The 12,108-nt window shown below is 42.8% G+C and overlaps 1 protein-coding gene across 7 annotated transcripts in view; it reads right to left on the bottom strand.

The window, feature by feature from the left end:
• The window catches only part of ulk2 (unc-51 like autophagy activating kinase 2), a 132,957-nt gene that overhangs the window by 68,545 nt on the left and 52,304 nt on the right, over positions 1–12,108 (bottom strand). For all 7 annotated transcript variants that reach the window (XM_068010660.1, XM_068010661.1, XM_068010664.1 and 4 more), the window contains 4 exons: positions 10,734–10,766; positions 9,335–9,371; positions 7,113–7,286; positions 3,398–3,471 (listed from right to left, as the gene is read on the bottom strand). In XM_068010660.1, the coding sequence (XP_067866761.1) occupies positions 3,398–3,471; positions 7,113–7,286; positions 9,335–9,371; positions 10,734–10,766 (318 nt within the window). The remainder of the gene's footprint in view (positions 1–3,397; positions 3,472–7,112; positions 7,287–9,334; positions 9,372–10,733; positions 10,767–12,108) is intronic.

The following is a 12,108-nucleotide window of genomic DNA, read 5'->3' on the forward strand; positions in this document are numbered from 1 at the left end:
AGATCCCAAACAGTGTAGGTGCGAGAACACAGCCCTGTTTCACGCCTCTCAGGATAGGAAAGGGGTCTGATCAGGCATCGTTATGCTGAATTGTGCCTTTCATATGGTCACGGAATGAGGTGATGATACTTAATAGCTTTGGTGGACATCCGATCTTTGCTAGTAGTCTGAAGAGACCACGTCTACTGACTAGGTCAAAGGCTTTGGTGAGATCTATGAAAGCAACGTAGAGGGGCATCTGTTGCTTGCGGCATTTCTCCAGTAGCAGGCGAAGGGAGAACAGCATGTCAATGGTGGATCTCTCTGCTCGAAAGCCACACTGTGCCTCAGGGTAGACATGCTCAGCTGGAGTCTGTTTAAAACGACTCGAGCAAAGACTTTCCCCACTATGCGGAGCAGGGAGATTCCACGGTAGTTGTTGCAGTCACCCCGGTGACCCTTGTTCTTATAGAGGGTGATGATATTGGCATCGCGCATGTCCTGTGGTACTGCTCCCTCTTTCCAGCACAGGCAAAGCAGTTCATGGAGTGCTGAGAGTATAGCAGGCTTGGCACTCTTGATTATTTCAGGGGTAATGCCGTCCTTTCCAGGGGCTTTTCCACTGGCTAGAGCATCAATGGCATCATCGAGTTCCGATTTTGTTGGCCGTTCGTCCAGCTCATCCATGACTGGCAGAGACTGGGCTGCATTAAGGGCAGTATCAGTGCCAAAATTTTCCCTGGGGTACAGTTCTAGGTAGTGCTCCACCCAGCGGTCCATTTGCTTGCGTTGGTCAGTGATCGTGTCCCCTGATTTAACTTGGGGGGGAGGGGCGATCTTCTTGATGGTTGGCCCAAAAGCTCTGTTAATGCCATCATACATTCCTCTGATGTTTCCGGTGTCGGAGGCCAGCTGAATATGACTGCACAGGTGTTGCCAGTAGTCATTTGCATAGCGCCTGGCTGTTCTTTGTGCAGTGCTTCTGGCTACTTTAAGTGCTACGAATGTTAATTCGCTGGGGGCTTTCTTGTAGTTCAACAGTGCAGTGCGCTTAGCGGCTATGACAGGTTCCAGCTCTTCAAAGTGAGATCGAAACCAGTCTGCATTCTGCTTCTCACGTTTGCCAAAGGTGGTCATTGCTGAGTCATAGATGGCGTCTCTGATGTGGCCCACTTGGTCTCTGCATCCCCTGCAGGAGTGTTTTGAAGGGCTTTTTCAAGTGAATTTAGAAACTTATGTAACAGCTGTGGATAAGAAATTCTATTAGTGTTAATGCCTGGGCAGCCCTTCTGCTTGGAGTGATGGAGCTTCTTTGGTTTAAGTCTAACTTTGCTGCACAGCAGGGAGTAGTCGGTGTCGCAGTCCGCACTGTGGAAGCTGCGTGTGATTTGGACACTGTTTCTAGAAGCCGCCTTGTGACGATGAGGTCCAGCTGGTGCCAACGATGCGATCTTGGGTGTCTCCACGAAACCTGGTGCCAAGGTTTAGTATGAAAGAACGAGTTGGTGATGCAGAGGTTGCGATAGGTACACAACTCCAGCAGTCTCTGTCCATTCTCATTCATCCTTCCAATGCCATAGCGTTCAAGGCAGGAGGGCCATGAGTCATGGTCGGCCCCAACCCTGGCGTTAAAGTGCCCCGGCAGGAACAAATGTTTGGTATTAGGAATGCTACTAATGATATTATGGACTTCCTCGTAGAACTGGTCTTTAACTTTCGGTGGGGAGCAGAGTGTTGGAGCATAGATGCTGAGTAGGTGTACTGGGCCAGAGGCGGTGAACAGTCGGATGGACAGTCTGCGTTCTGAGCCATTTGAAGGTGCTATCGTGCTGAGCAAAGAGTTGCTGATGGAGAAGCCAACTCCATGCTGTCTTGGTTCTTCAGGATCCCTACCCTGCCAGTAGAAGGTGTAGTCTTGCTCTCAGAGATCCGCTCGCAGGGAGGCGTGTCTCCTGAAGTGTTGCAATGCCCACATTGAGTCTACTGAGCTCGTTGTTAATGATGGCGGTCTTCGGAGAGTCGTTGATTTGTGTAAGGTCTTCCGACAAGCCAGGACACACAGTTCTGACGTTCCAGCTTGCAAAATGAAGGGTTGATACCGTCTTTCCTTTTTTTTCGTGCTGTTTGGTGCGATGTTACAGTCCACTTGTCGGGTAATGACCCTGATCTCCAAGCACCCATTGAAGCAGGTGGACTGTGGCAGGACAGAACCTTTCTGACAGGGGGCTGCCCGGTTTGAAGCGGGCGGTAGCTGTCCAGTGAGATGCGATGACCTCTCCCACCGACAAAGGCAACCCGTGGCGCCCAATCTCTACGTCAGTTGAGCTGAACTTATAACCTGTAACTGCTGCCTGCCGTGTTGTTTTGGTCGCTGTGAGGCGACTATGGAGTGACCTCTCCATGGCGCATGCCTGGGCGGAATGTATGGAGGTTGTGAGTTGCCCAAGCGTCAAAGTCCCCCTCTCGGCCTTCCTAGTGGGGTCCAAAGGAGTGCAGAGCACGACGTTTGGCACCAGTATGGCTGCAGGAACTGCCGGAAACATGCCAAAGGTGACACACAACCGCCTTAGGGGTTCTGCTCCTGATTTTCTGTTAGGGTTTACTCCCTTAGCCTTGGTCTCTCCAGAGACGCCCACAAGGCATATTCTAAGTAAAGGCCTGCTACCCGACTCGACATGTGCCGACCGGACGTGTCGGGGTCAGGTTGGGTTGCACTTCTGGGTCTGGCATTCGGGCTTGGGTCGGGCCGGGTCAGACACCTCTATCACAAGTAAGTGGTTCCACTGTTAATTTAATTTTTGGACTAGAAAGGTGATTTTATTAGTTAATTTAAGCTTGTGCAGATCAGCAACAAAGTGAAAAACGGAAGGTAGGTTAACTGATGGTCGGGTCGGGTAAAAATGGAAGGACTCGGGTCGGATGTGGTTCTGTCGGGCTCGGGTCGGGTTTTTTTTTTTACAGACCCGAGCAGGCCTTTGATTCTAATCAAGGTGGTCGGCAGCCAGGCAATTAGTCCCATTAATGTCACACTACTGAATTACAAAGAGATTATCAAGGGCAGAGACATGATTTGGTTTGCATTTTCCCCTCTCTAATGGTAGCCGTTAATTTGCTCAGCACTTAACTTCACCTCGCAGACCCCCAATCCCACCCCCCTCCCCCACCCCCTGCAACCACAGGCTCTGAGGCACAAACCTGTACCTTACCATTCTGTATAAACAAATTGGATTTCCTCCTATCTGAAAGGGCAAGGCAGGATAGTGAGACAATATATACAAGTAGTAACATAGTGGTAGAGATTGTAAGAACAAGTACATGTAATTACTCAATCATAAAAACACATAGTGCTGTACGAGATATGCAACATTTTCGAAACAATCTCCATCCCATTTAGAAAACAAGCTGATACTTTACTCACCATATACATGGGGGACCCACAAAGAGTGGCAGCCATCATATTACTCTGCAAATACCGGGCAAAGCCAAAGTCAGCTGCAGGGAAATACATAAAATACATCATCTGAACCACGTGATTTTTTCAACGATATCTGACTAAAGAAAAAAAACCTGATGGTATATAATGGCAATTCCATCATATATTAAACATCCCATAGTCGTTCCCAAACAGTGAATTACAGTGTCTTATGTAATCATATGTAGGAGCCATTTTTTACACAACAAAGACCCCAGAAAGTGGTGTGATTGTTAATGAGAAAAATACTAAAGCAGGAAATATTGCAAAGGTTCTTACTGTGTCTCACTAAAACAAGGGCAACTGAAGCAAAGCGCCATCATAAAGATGTAATTTCAAGAGAAAACAACTGCAGGACAATGAAACCTTCTCAGTAACTGAAGAGAGTCAGATTCAAGAAACTGGAATGAAATGAAGAATCTTCTACATATATGTAATGGAAGATTAAAAGTTAATTAGAATGGCTGTAACATGTCTAGGCAACTGTCTCAGAAAACAAACTTGTAGGTCACTTTTTCATGTCAGTTCAGTTAATAGCATTTAATGGCACTTTAAAAAAAGGAATCGTAGAAAAATGCACAAAATGGATATTAAAATGACAGAAATTTGCAATTATTTTTAAACAAGGGCAGCATCAAAAAAATTGCGCATTTAAATGAGATGAAATGTATCCCAGGCTGTTATGTGAGGCAAGGGAGGAGATGGCAGGGGCTCTGACACAAATTTTCAAATTCTCTCTAGCCACAGGAGAGGTACCAGAGGACTGGAGGACAGCAAATGTGGTACCATTATTCAAGAAGGGTGGCAGGGATAAACCAGGTAATTACAGGCCAGTGAGTCTGACATCAGTGATAGGGAAATTATTGGAAAAAATTCTGAAACACAGGATTAATCTCCACTCGGAGAGGCAGGGATTAATCAGGGATAGTCAGCACGGCTTTGTCAAGGAGAAATCGTGTCTAACAAATTTGATTGAATTTTTCGAGGTGGTGACTAGATGTGTAGATGAGGGTAAAGCAGTTGATGTGGTCTACATGGACTTCAGTAAGGCTTTTGATAAGGTCCCGCATGGGGGATTGGCTAAGAAGGTAAGAGCCCATGGGATCCAGGGTAATTTGGCAAATTGGATCCAAAATTGGCTTAGTGGCAGGAGGCAGAGGGTGATGGTCGAGGGTTGTTTTTGCAAATGGAGGACTGTGAGCAGTGGGGTACCACACGGATCGGCGCTGGGACCCTTACTGTTTGTAGTGTACATCAATGATTTTGACATGAATATAGTAGGTATGATCAGTAAGTTCGCAGACGACACGAAAATTGGTGGTGTCGTAAATAGTGAGCAGGAAAGCCTTAGATTACAGGGCGATATAGATGGGCTGGTAAGATGGGCAGAGCAGTTTAATCCCGAGAAGTGTGAGGTGATGCAATTTGGTTGGACTAACAAGGCAAGGGAATATACAATGGATGGTAGGACCCTAGGGAGTACAGAGGGTCAGAGGGACCTTGGGGTGCTTGTCCATAAATCACTAAAGGTAGCAGCACAGGTTGATAAGGTGGTTAGGAAGGCATATGGATTGCTTGCCTTTATTAGCCGAGGTATAGAATACCTCTGTGGAATATAGTGGAATATAGTGCAGGCAGGTTATGTTATGTTAAGAGCTGTATAAAACATTGGTTAGGCCACAGCTGGAGTATTGTGTACAGTTCTGGTCACCACACTATAGGAAGGATGTGATTGCACTGGAGAGGGTGCAAAGGAGATTCACCAGGATGTTGCCTGGGCTGGAGCATTTCAGTTATGAAGAGAGACTGGATAGGCTGAGGTTGTTTTCCTTGGAGCGGAGAAGGCTGAGCGGGGATCTGATTGAGGTGTACAAAATTATGAGGGGCATTGATAGGATAGATAGAAAGGAACTTTTTCCCTTAGCGGAGGGGTCAGTACCCGGGCATCAATTTAAGGTAAGGGGCAGGAGGTTTAGAGGGGATTTGAGGAAAAAATTTTTACCCAGAGGGTGGTTGGAATCTGGAACACACTGCCTGGAGGGGTGGTAGAGGCAGGAACCCTCAACATTTAAGAAGTATTTAGATAAGCACTTGAAATGCCATAGCATACAAGGCTATGGGCCAAGCGCTGGAAAATGGGATTAGATTGTATGGGTGCTTGATGGCCGGCACAGGCACATTGGACTGAAGGATTGTTTCTGTGCTGTAAAACTCTATGACTCTAAATAGCATTATTTAAATTTGTACAGGAGTTGAATGGCTCTTTAAGCAATCAGTAACTTGTTCTTGGACAATGCCAGGGGTAAAAAAAAAATATCAGCCAGATAAAAGCCAAATTTTTTTTTAAAAATCTGAAAGAAAAATTGAAAATACACAGCAAGTCCAACAGCATCCAAACAGAACAAGTACAGACACTTCAGTTCTGATGTTCTTTTGAGATGAGTAATCTGCAATGTATGTTCAATTTGAAACTCTGGAATTACATTAGGGTTTTTCTTTTAGTTTATGCAGTATGGACTGAATTATTTTGTTTACCAAATAACTGCAATAAATAAAGTATGACACTGGCTGACGTTTAATGAACGTGATGCCTCTGTTTATATCCCAAGCACATTCATGCTTGCCTTTCAACAAAGTTGTCAATATTCCAAGTGCTAGGAATTACTCAGTCCAGAATAGGAATTCTTGGAACTTCCCAGGAGAATGTGTGATGCAGCAGTAAATAAAAGTCTTGTGCCAAGTTTCTGAGAGCAGTCCTAGATTAAATCCCTTATGCCACTTGAATTGGCTGCTGACAACTCAGATGTAAAGGCATCTGTTGTCGTTTTGTAATTTTTGACTAAAAGAATCTCCCCTCCTCTCTTGAAGGTCCTGACTCTTACTGTGGACCAGCTCCGCTCCTGCCAACTTCTTGCCCAGGAAGAACTTGCCATGTGAGAATCTGGACAGCGAGTGTTGGAAAGTTGTTAAACTATCATAGCCAAGCAATCTTGCTGTCACCAGACATCCACACACTTTCCAACAAGAGTCATTGGATACCAATCATGAGTAGGATTCCTGCCTATTGTCCCTTTTCCACAGGCCAGAAGCATTGAAGCAAACTGCAGCACCCGACTGCTGCTAGTGCTGACTTCCTTTCAAAGTAAGGCAGGTACTTCAAGCTGTTTGAGACATGTAAGATCCTATTTAATCCCATCTTCTAACTCAGCACCAAAAGTGAACTGAACGCAAGACTTTGAGACAGTACAATGCTGGACTCTGATTTTACCCAAGGCCTAAACAGTCCACACAGTGGCCTGTGAGCCATTTTTGGCCCTTGAATCCAACAATTCTAGCCATAAAGCTGAGGCAACTCAGTTCAGTTTAAGCTTGTATTTCCTATTCGTTGTTTTGCCCCATTAGTAGGTTTGGCAAGGGCTGGGAATCAGCAACTTGAGATGTACGCAGATTAATGGGAACATTGTGGCTCCCAAGTCGCAGCTCAGAGAAAAATCTTGGAGACTCCTGCAGAAAACGATCAAAAAGCCATTCAGAAATTTCAGCTAAAATATTTCAGCAAGACACTGCAATCTCCAAATTTTCAAAAGGATGGGACACTGCAATCTGCAAGTAATGCTTTGCACAAGACTGACTTTACTAAAGAGAACAATCTTAAGTTTACCTATTTTGACACGAATGCCATTCATGCTAGATTTTTTCCGGCTGACATAAGACAGTAGAATATTCTGTGGTTTCAGATCCCGATGGATTATTCCTTTGCTGTGAAGTATTCGCATAGCAGCTGCGATCTGCTGGAGAAAGACTCTAATGGTGTCTTCACTAAGTGTCCCTTTGGCTATTCAAAATAAAGAATTAGTTATTACAAAATCTGGGGCATAATGTTCTCACAAAATCTCCAGCATCAGAGGCACTATATGTCTGCAATGCTATTTCTACAAGTGTAAACAGTTAAGTAGATTTTTGAAACAAACTAAAAAAAGACTAGTCTCAAAACAAAAAGGTGCAAATGCTGGAAAACTGAAACTAAAATAGGGATGGCAGGACTGTCCTATGAAGAGATTGGGGAAACTGGGCCTGCATTCTCTAGAGTTTCAAAGAGTGAGAGGTGATCTCATTGAAACCTGCAAAATACTTAAAGGGATAGATAGGGTAGATGCTGCTAAGATGTTTCCCCTGGTTGGGGAGTCCAGAACCAGAGGACACAATTTCAAAATAAGGGGGAAGCCACTTAGGACCCAGATGAGGAGAAATTTCTTTACTCAGAGGGTTGTGAATCTTTGGAATTCCCTACCCCAGATGGGTGTGAAAGTTCAGTCATTGAGTATGTTTAAAGCAGAGATTGACAGATTCCTAAATACCAATGGCATAAAGGGATATGGGAATAGTGTGGGAAAAAGGCATTGAAGTGGATGATCAGTCTTGATCGTATTGAATGGCGGAGCAGGCTCGATAGGCTGAATGGCCTATTCCTGTTCCTATGTTCCAATGGTGGAAACATTCAAGTCAGGCAGCAGCTGAAGAAAGATCAGTGTTAATGCTTTCGGTGCGTCGTCACACCAGATGTGAAGATGATTCCACATCTGAAGCATTAATTCCTCTGTTCTCTATGCTGCCCAACCTGCTTATGTTTCCAGCATTTTCAATTTTTAACTGACCATGTTGCATCCAGTTCATTTGCAACAAGAGATTTGCTTGGTGCAAGCCCAAGGAGGTCTGTTTCCCCTTCCACAAGGAACATTTGTGCAGAACCAAACATCAAAACATTCCTGACAATCAATAAAATTATAAACTTGTGCAGAGAACATCTTTACTTCTATAGAAATAGATCTTATTATGACATACAATTTAACTTCTTTGCCCCAAAAACAATTGCAACTTTTTGATTAAGCACTCATCTTGAATGGCAAAATGATCTGTTCGAATACTGATACAAGGTAATCAAATTTATTTCTGATTTAAAGCACAGGATCAATTATAAAGAGAAAGTGAAGACAATATGTTACTTTCCAGCTCAAGGTTTGAAGTGGGAGGTCATGTATTAATTATCCCGTTACTTTATTTCAGCTTAGAGGAATGTGTACTACAAGTACCTGTTTTTCCAATACTGTGGTCATAACCTAGAATTCAACCAACTGAAATCCAAAAGGACATTCTCAAATTGTCTTTGGGTCATTAAGATTAGTCATTGGTGCAACAATTAGTCAAGCAATTATAATTAAAATATTGTCTAAGTATTCAACTTTTCCTCCAGCCTCTTAAACGCATGAAATTTCCACCAGAAGGTTCTTGCTGCAGACCCAGCTTAACCTACAGATAATATGCCCGGATCTGCCAACTCTCTCAAAGTGAAGATTAAAAAATAAATTATGCAGCATGAACAATAATTTCAGTTGCGCAAATACATTTAGGCACACTTGAAATGTTAGAATCCAACGATGTGTATACTTAAATAGCAGCTAATTAATGCGGTGGTATACAACTGACTCCAACTTGAACTGTTCCAACATAAGTGGGCTCTGTTCACTTTCAACTGCACTGAATCCTGATCCCAATAGGGAGACAGGGAGGACAGAATGTGATGTTTCAAACAAAATTAAAGTACAAATGGGAAACGGAAATCTGAATAGTTATTTTACAGTACAGAAAACTACAGAATTTCAAAGTTACGATACCCTAGGGTCTTAAATTTTCAACTTACAACTTCCAAGTCTCATTATACAAGCAAATGTATTTAAGTAGGGAAGTGCTCAATTTACCCCTTTCATATTGATGAGGTCAGAAGCTACCACTGCATTATAGTTTAGAATACTAATCCTTTGAGCAAAATCTAACTCTAGGTGCTAAAGCTCACATCAACTGTAATAAAGAATATTTTAAACTTACCTTGCAGATAATCTGCCAGGTCACCTCCATTGCAGTACTATGAAGTAGAAGGAAAAAACATTAGCATAACACTTTCAAGCTGACAATGAAAATACCATGTATAAAAAGTGTCCCTTGTTAAAGGAAATAATTTTTTTTGTCGTTCTCTCTTGGGTCTACCCAAGAAAATGAAATGAGCACAATTACGGAACACTCGCTAACTTCACTGATCACAATTATCTACACAAAAGCTGGCTCAAAGCAGTGCAAGTGATGCAGTCTCTAAATATTCAGCATTCTGCATGCCTTTGGTCTGAAGAAGACACCCTAGCTGTAGGACAAGAATGGGTGCACCTCATGAAAGATATGGAAGATAGAAGGTGATGGACCACACTTTCATCTTACCCTGACAAATGTGGTCATGTTGGTTAGCTGCATTTGAATATTTTTAGTTCAGAAAATAGTTAAAGCACAATACTGCAATTCCAAATACAAAGCACTGCAGACCTTACATTAAATATCAGTGCAACTGAACATTATAACAGTACAAATACTGACGGCCAAAAGCATGTAAAGATTCTGCATACCTGGAAACAGATGCAACTGGTAACAGATTACTTGGATAATAAAGTAAAAGCAACATTTAGCTATCACAGAACGAGCCCTGCTCGGTGCCCTTCAGGCTACTGCGTGGCTGCGCACCCGTGCAGCTTAGTGGGAACATTGCTGACCATACCAATTAAACCAAATTTTTCTTTCTGAAATTAGCAAAAGCTTTATTGGCAGATTTCATGATTTACCTTTGTAAGTACCAAGATGACCAGCCTTTGAGATTTATTACATGACATTCTTAGCTGTTCTGTTTGTTTAAAATGGATTGGTATATTTCTTAGTAATTACACAAATAAGGTGTGTGAGCCTTATCTTTCTATTTTCTCCCCTAGCACAACCACCTGCAGTCAGACGAGTAAGTAGGCAACCTGCTCCCAGACCTCTGCCAACATCACTGAAACGGGCAATGCTGACACAGTGATTCCCCTCCTCTGATTTCTGTAACTGCCATCAGAAGTCACCTGCAATGCGGTGGAGATCGACAACTCAGTGATTTGGATGGAAATGATTTCTGTTTCTCCCTCTGCTGACTAATCCTGAAAATCCTAATTGGATGGTTAAAATCTTAAATGGCTAAACTGGATAACCAGAACAAAGATGCCAACAAACATATCCAAATGGATAACTCGTAACCATTCAGCTCATCAGATAGATGAGGTTGTGGGTTCTACTGTACATTTTCAGCTTTATCAATTACAAAAGGAGAGGTGTAACTAACCATAAAACATTAATATGTTTAACATTGGATGTTGTTCCATTATACAGCATGAACATCGGAATAAAGAATAACAGTATCCTTTAAGCTTACCTCCATCACCAAGTGAACAGAGTTTGGAGTCTCCTGAAATGGGAAAAAAAGAATGCAATTACTCACTTCAATTACAGATTTTTAAAAAAACGAAATCATTTCTGAAGGGATGTAAAATACTGATTTACCCAGCATTATGCTGCATAGGAATGCAGACTGCAGAAAATCAACAGTTTACTTCAGATGAGAAAATACTTCAAATATGATGACAGTTGTGTATCTCAAGTCAATTCTATAAGCACTTCTAAAGAATAATTAAATAAGTTCTCGTGTCAGCAATATTGAGTCAGAGCTTGTCTTGGCAGGGCATCTACTGGCATCTGTCATTAATTGAACTTGCCCTTGCATGTTTAGGTTTTTTATTTTTTGTGTGGCAAGTTGCTGAAAGTGGGAGGTCATAATCTCTCCAGCTATGTGTCCCAGCCTGTAACATTTGTCCCTTACTGCATTCCTGCTCATTTCCCACTCCCTTAATTCCACCAACTGAGACCAATTTTTCAGTCACTCTGCTTGCTGGAGCTTTCTCCCAAAAGTACTTCACCTTGCTACTTAATTTCCTGCCTTCAAAATTCTCCCAAAAATCACTCCCTTCTACTCTGTCTTTGTTCTCTTATTCCTCCTCATCTCCAACACACAATTTTCCTCCTTTCTTTCCTCAGTATCCATCTCTGTGACTGTCAAGTACCCCAACAGTTTGTGAGAACTGCCATGTGAATGTCATTGTTTTCACAGAACCCCGTTAAAAGCATTAATATAAACTGCAGAGAACTCTAGGGGCCAAACCACCGAACCCTCAAAAAAAAAATGGCAGAATCGGAATATGAAAATAAAATACTTGTTAGTTGTATGTCCACCTTAGACAAAAAGAATGCAAATATTTTAAACAGCAATTGCAAAACCAAACTGAAGAATAAGGTCACAAACATTGATTGGTAATGAATACTAAAGTATTCCACGAGGAACTACACAAATCTATGCAATTTTGGTCAATACAAATTCCATTAGCCAGCAAATAAATGCAGACATCAGTGATAACCAGCCTCAGAAATAATAAAAATTCAGGATTGTACCATGGAGTGGAAAAATGCAAGTTGGTGTGTCCATGATACCCCAACCTCAACTATGTCATGAGGATGAGCAACAAAAAGGCAAGAGATAAAGCATGGCTACCCAACCCGGACCCGACCAGACCCGACGTGTCGGGTTCGGGTTGGGGCTCTCTTCCGGCTCCGGCATTTGGGCTGAGTCGGGCTGGACGCGGACACAGTGCTGTCTTGCTCAGGGAGGGAACTTCTGCACGATTCTGTAGGAATAGCCTGCTGCCAGAACGGAGGATCACAACATTTGGACAGGTATGTTTGATAGAATTAACTTT

The sequence above is a fragment of the Heterodontus francisci genome, chromosome 30 (genome assembly GCF_036365525.1).
Source record: "Heterodontus francisci isolate sHetFra1 chromosome 30, sHetFra1.hap1, whole genome shotgun sequence".
Taxonomy (NCBI): Eukaryota; Metazoa; Chordata; class Chondrichthyes; order Heterodontiformes; family Heterodontidae; genus Heterodontus; species Heterodontus francisci.